General features: G+C 43.1%; 1 protein-coding gene across 1 annotated transcript in view; it reads left to right on the top strand.

Annotated features, from left to right (window-relative positions):
* The window catches only part of LOC106811221 (threonine--tRNA ligase, cytoplasmic-like), a gene marked incomplete in the record, with an annotated part of 12,063 nt that extends 7,651 nt beyond the window's left edge, over nt 1-4,412 (top strand). Inside the window, 6 exon segments of the mRNA XM_014814777.1 lie at nt 360-522; nt 881-1,096; nt 1,536-1,636; nt 2,805-2,903; nt 3,280-3,467; nt 3,862-4,412. Coding sequence (XP_014670263.1) covers nt 360-522; nt 881-1,096; nt 1,536-1,636; nt 2,805-2,903; nt 3,280-3,467; nt 3,862-4,007 — 913 coding nt within the window.

Genomic DNA, 4,412 nt, shown 5'->3' with positions numbered 1-4,412 from the left:
ACACTGGTGAGTGAGAGTGTACACTGGTGAGTGAGAGTGGACACTGGTGAGTGAGAGTGGACACTGGTAAAACACGTTACTGATAACGTAGCAGAACTCTAGTACTGACCATCCTTCTAAATGAGGAGTCTGACTTGTACCCACTTGACCGCTCAATGCGTAATGCCGACGATCATAATAATAAACATAATGCGAAAATTAAAGTCGACGCGTCAATCACGGCGTGCATTTCACACAGCTTCTAGTTTACAAACGTCAAATGTTTATGCACACCTGCAGTGAAACGCACAATTTCACACTTGGTCACCTCCGGTTTCCTTTGGCAAGGTAATTAACGGAGGCGAGTGCTTGCATTTTAGTTTGATCTTCGACCATCGGCCGCGCTCGTGGAGAGAGCTGCCGATCCGCTTGGCCGACTTCGGAGTCCTGCATAGGAACGAGCTTTCGGGCGCGCTGTCCGGTCTCACCAGAGTGCGCCGCTTTCAACAGGACGACGCTCACATATTCTGCACGCAAGACCAGGTTAGTTAAAAAAGTTGTTAAATTGGAATAGAAATCGACCAGTTCACCTGCCGTGACCGGAGGGTGGCTCGAGTCCTACATCCACATTGCTATAGGGGCGTTCTAAAACACCCCTTAGCAACTAAGTGCCGCAAAGTTTAAAGTTTAGCATGCACCGGCAGAAATCGTGCGTAAGCTGGTTTAGCTAGACCAGTCTAGCAACGACGTGCGATGATGTGCATAATAATCTCGTACGGACAGACCGGTCTGTCACAGTACCCAAAAAAAAAGAACTAATAAAAAAATTAATTAAAAATAAGTATTTAATATTTAATCTAAACTAAAAATAAATTGTTTCGCGCTACCATTGCGCATACAGATCAGGAGCGAGATAAATGGCTGCCTGGAGTTTCTCAACAAGGTTTACGTGACGTTCGGCTTCACCTTCAAGTTGTATCTGGCGACGCGGCCGGACACGTACCTCGGCACCGTCGACGTGTGGGACAATGCCGAGAAGCAGCTAGCAGAGAGTCTCGATGCTTTCGGGTCTCCGTGGACGATAAACCCGGCGGACGGAGCGTTTTACGGACCGAAGGTTCGTCTCGCGCGTTTCGTTCGCTTGAGGTTCGCTTGCATCGAAAGTGAACCCCCCCCCCACGTGTAAAAAGGTCGTGAAATGCCGAAATTTTTTTTCATTAGTCACGTGTCTGTAGTATAGAGGTGTTTTTACTGTGTAGATTACGTTCGATGGGGGAAATTTCTTTTGCAGCGGAAAATTTTTCATGGACGGGTGTCTGTACTATATATATAGAGGTAGTTTCACTGTGTAGCTGCCGCTAGATGAAAACGCCAAAAGTGTCCTTTCTGGAAAGGTGTTCCTTCTATGGAGGGAGGTCTGCTTGCACGGCTTTGCTCGTGTGTCGTCTTTTGTCACAATCAATTAAAATGACCGCGCGTTGTATAGCGACAAGACGATACACTGACGTATTGATACACTCACAATGACGTCACGCGGCATCTATGTGTTTTTGTAGATTGACATCACGATCCAGGACGCGCTGCGGCGGTCACACCAGTGCGCCACCATCCAGCTAGACTTCCAGCTGCCGGAGAGATTCAATCTGCAATACGATAGGTGTGTGTGTGTGTGTGTGCTGCCATCTGTTGAGCTGTTGGAAATTTAAAATTTCACCGAAAAAGTTGTGGGTCAAGTTTATTGGTTTTATCTTGAATTTAACTCATGTGTGATATTATTTCGTTAACTGTAGTAGCTTTAAAGTTATTTCACACTTCGGAATATTAAAGTATTGTAGTATATGTGTGTGTCAACTGTGCATGGTTTGTAACTTAATGAGACAGTAGCCTCTAGGATTTTACTGCATACAACTGTACTTACTGTATAACAAATCGTCTATACCCACACGTATTTGTTACCAGATACCTAATTTAATTGTTATAATTAATTACACATCAACGCTACGAAATTTGAACGACGCCATGACATCCGCAACCGTGCTGCCACCTGAAAAAGTTGCGTATTTGCCAATTTATTTTGCAGGTTACAGACCGAGGGCTAATCACAAAAGTGCAATTATATTTATACCTAAATGCTATTTAACCGAACGATATTCATTTTAGGGCAAATTTATCCATATTATAACTGAAACTATATGTCGTTTATAAGATATTACAATCCTTTTGCTTTTAAATGAATAAATAAGAAACACCCTCGGTCTGTAGCCCTTGGCTGGAAAGTGGTTTTGCGCAACTTATCAGATCGTGCGCTTTGAGTGGCGCCACCGTCGTTGTAATCAAACTGTAGTCGTTAGTTTTAAAACATTCTTTAACAATATTTCTAATGGTGATTGAACCATGAAACTTTTTATGTAGCGTAATTATAACCCAAATTAACAAAAAATAACCCTTGAACCTAGAGTAAACTCTCCCTTTAATGAGACAAGATGATCAAGGAATGCAGACTAGTTTGCAGTGAAGCTGTGAAAGAAAAATTGGGAAAAACAGCACATGCTGTCAATACTGCCTGAAAACAAAATATAAAAGCACAATATGTTGTTACGGAAAAAGGAAACCAGCATTTTAAAATGGTGATATATAATATTACATCCAGACTTCTTCTGTGAAGTTTTCGTATCATAAATCATTCATTCATAATGAAAAATTTGATAAATTATGAATTTTTTTCTTATGAATGTTGACTAGGAAGAATTACAATTGTGTGCTGTCACTGAAGTGTCTACACAGTGCATTGCATTCTTGCAAAGATAGGCTCCGTCTGTTTACAGTGGGGAGGAGAAGAAACGACCGGTCATGATACACAGGGCCATTCTCGGATCGGTCGAACGAATGATAGCCATACTGACGGAAAGCTGCGGTGGAAAATGGTCAGTTCTACCGTGGTTTCAATCTTACAGCCTACATGTTGTAATCTCCAAAGTTACTTTAATCACCGCATGTGATATAACCGATACAACTATCAGTTTGCTCAAAAACTCCTCTGCGTATATCTAAAAAGAAAACGCCTTTTTGCAAACTACGTGCGGTCGTAAGACAGATAAACTCGCAGAGAAATTGTTGCATTAATCACCAAATGCAATGCATCTGATGCAACTGTCAGCGTGCTCAAACCTTTCTGTGTGTACATAAAAAGAAAATGCCTCTGTGAACTCTACGTGCTGTCGTGGGAAGGATAAACTAGCACAGAGAGGATGGTGAGACGTTCTTGTATTTACGACGCTCGTCTGCTTGCATCCATCGCAGGCCGTTCTGGCTGTCGCCACGACAAGCGATCGTCGTGCCCGTCGGGGCGCAGTTTGACGAGTACGCAAGCGAGGTGACGAAGCAGGTGCACGACGCAGGCTTCATCTGCGATACGGACACCGACCACGGAACCACGCTGAACAAGAAGATTCGCAATGCTCAACTTGCTCAGTACAACTTCATCTTCGGTGAGTGCGGTACGCGGCTCGATTCGTCGGTCGTCATTTCTTACCTGTTGTTTCCTTTTTGCTACCTGTTGGTATATACCTGTTTGTTATCTTGTTGGTCGATTGTTTACCCGTTAGTTGTAGTTGTTCTACTATAGGTTTTGTCAGATCAGATTAGGCCTCTACCATGGTTTCAGCTTCTAGCACATTCTGGTTCCAAAAGTCAGGTGACTTCATGGCACCTGGTAGAGAGATATCAACAGTCTTTCTCGTAGCAAAAGTTTTGACTCGTTTGTACAGTCGGGTGGCTCGACTGGAAACTCTTAATGTTTGCTGAACAAACTGAGATGTGGTCAAAGGGGCTGTAATCTTATAAATTGAATGACACCCTCCGTACGCATTTCGTCTCTCACAGTTGTCGGCGAAAGGGAGAAAACAAGCCAGACGTGCAATATTAGGACCAGAGACAACAAGGTGCATGGCGAATTCTCCATCCCAGACATAATTCAGCGTTTTGCTACGTTGACTAAGGAGAAAACTCTGCACGAAGATGCTTTCTGAGTGCAGCAATGGGCCGAACCGACAATGTGACACTAGAGTTATGAAATTTCACACAGGATGAGTGATGGTTTCTTGTGAGGGACAGAGTCACTGGTGTTGCTGGCATTGACTGTAATGATATAATATTTACAGACCTTCGCACTGCTGCAATGGCACAAAAGATACTGCTGTAACTGTTGGTGTAACTGACAAAACAATTCACATGATGTGTTTTGCCCCATGTGTTCTCCTACATTTTGAGAGAAAGTGTGTTCCCAATGCACTTCGAGAATATCGCTTAACGTTCCTTTCTCCGCAAGCATATTGCTCTTCTCATCGTAAGATTCTGTCTTAGGCCAAAACAAAATATATGTGTGGTTACCACTACATGCCAAAAAAATAGGGTAGGTAGGGAAAACATTTTAT

Source organism: Priapulus caudatus, unplaced genomic scaffold, assembly GCF_000485595.1.
Source record: "Priapulus caudatus unplaced genomic scaffold, Priapulus_caudatus-5.0.1 Scaffold516, whole genome shotgun sequence".
Classification (NCBI taxonomy): Eukaryota; Metazoa; Priapulida; class Priapulimorpha; order Priapulimorphida; family Priapulidae; genus Priapulus; species Priapulus caudatus.
This window is presented reverse-complemented; position numbering and strand designations above follow the sequence as displayed.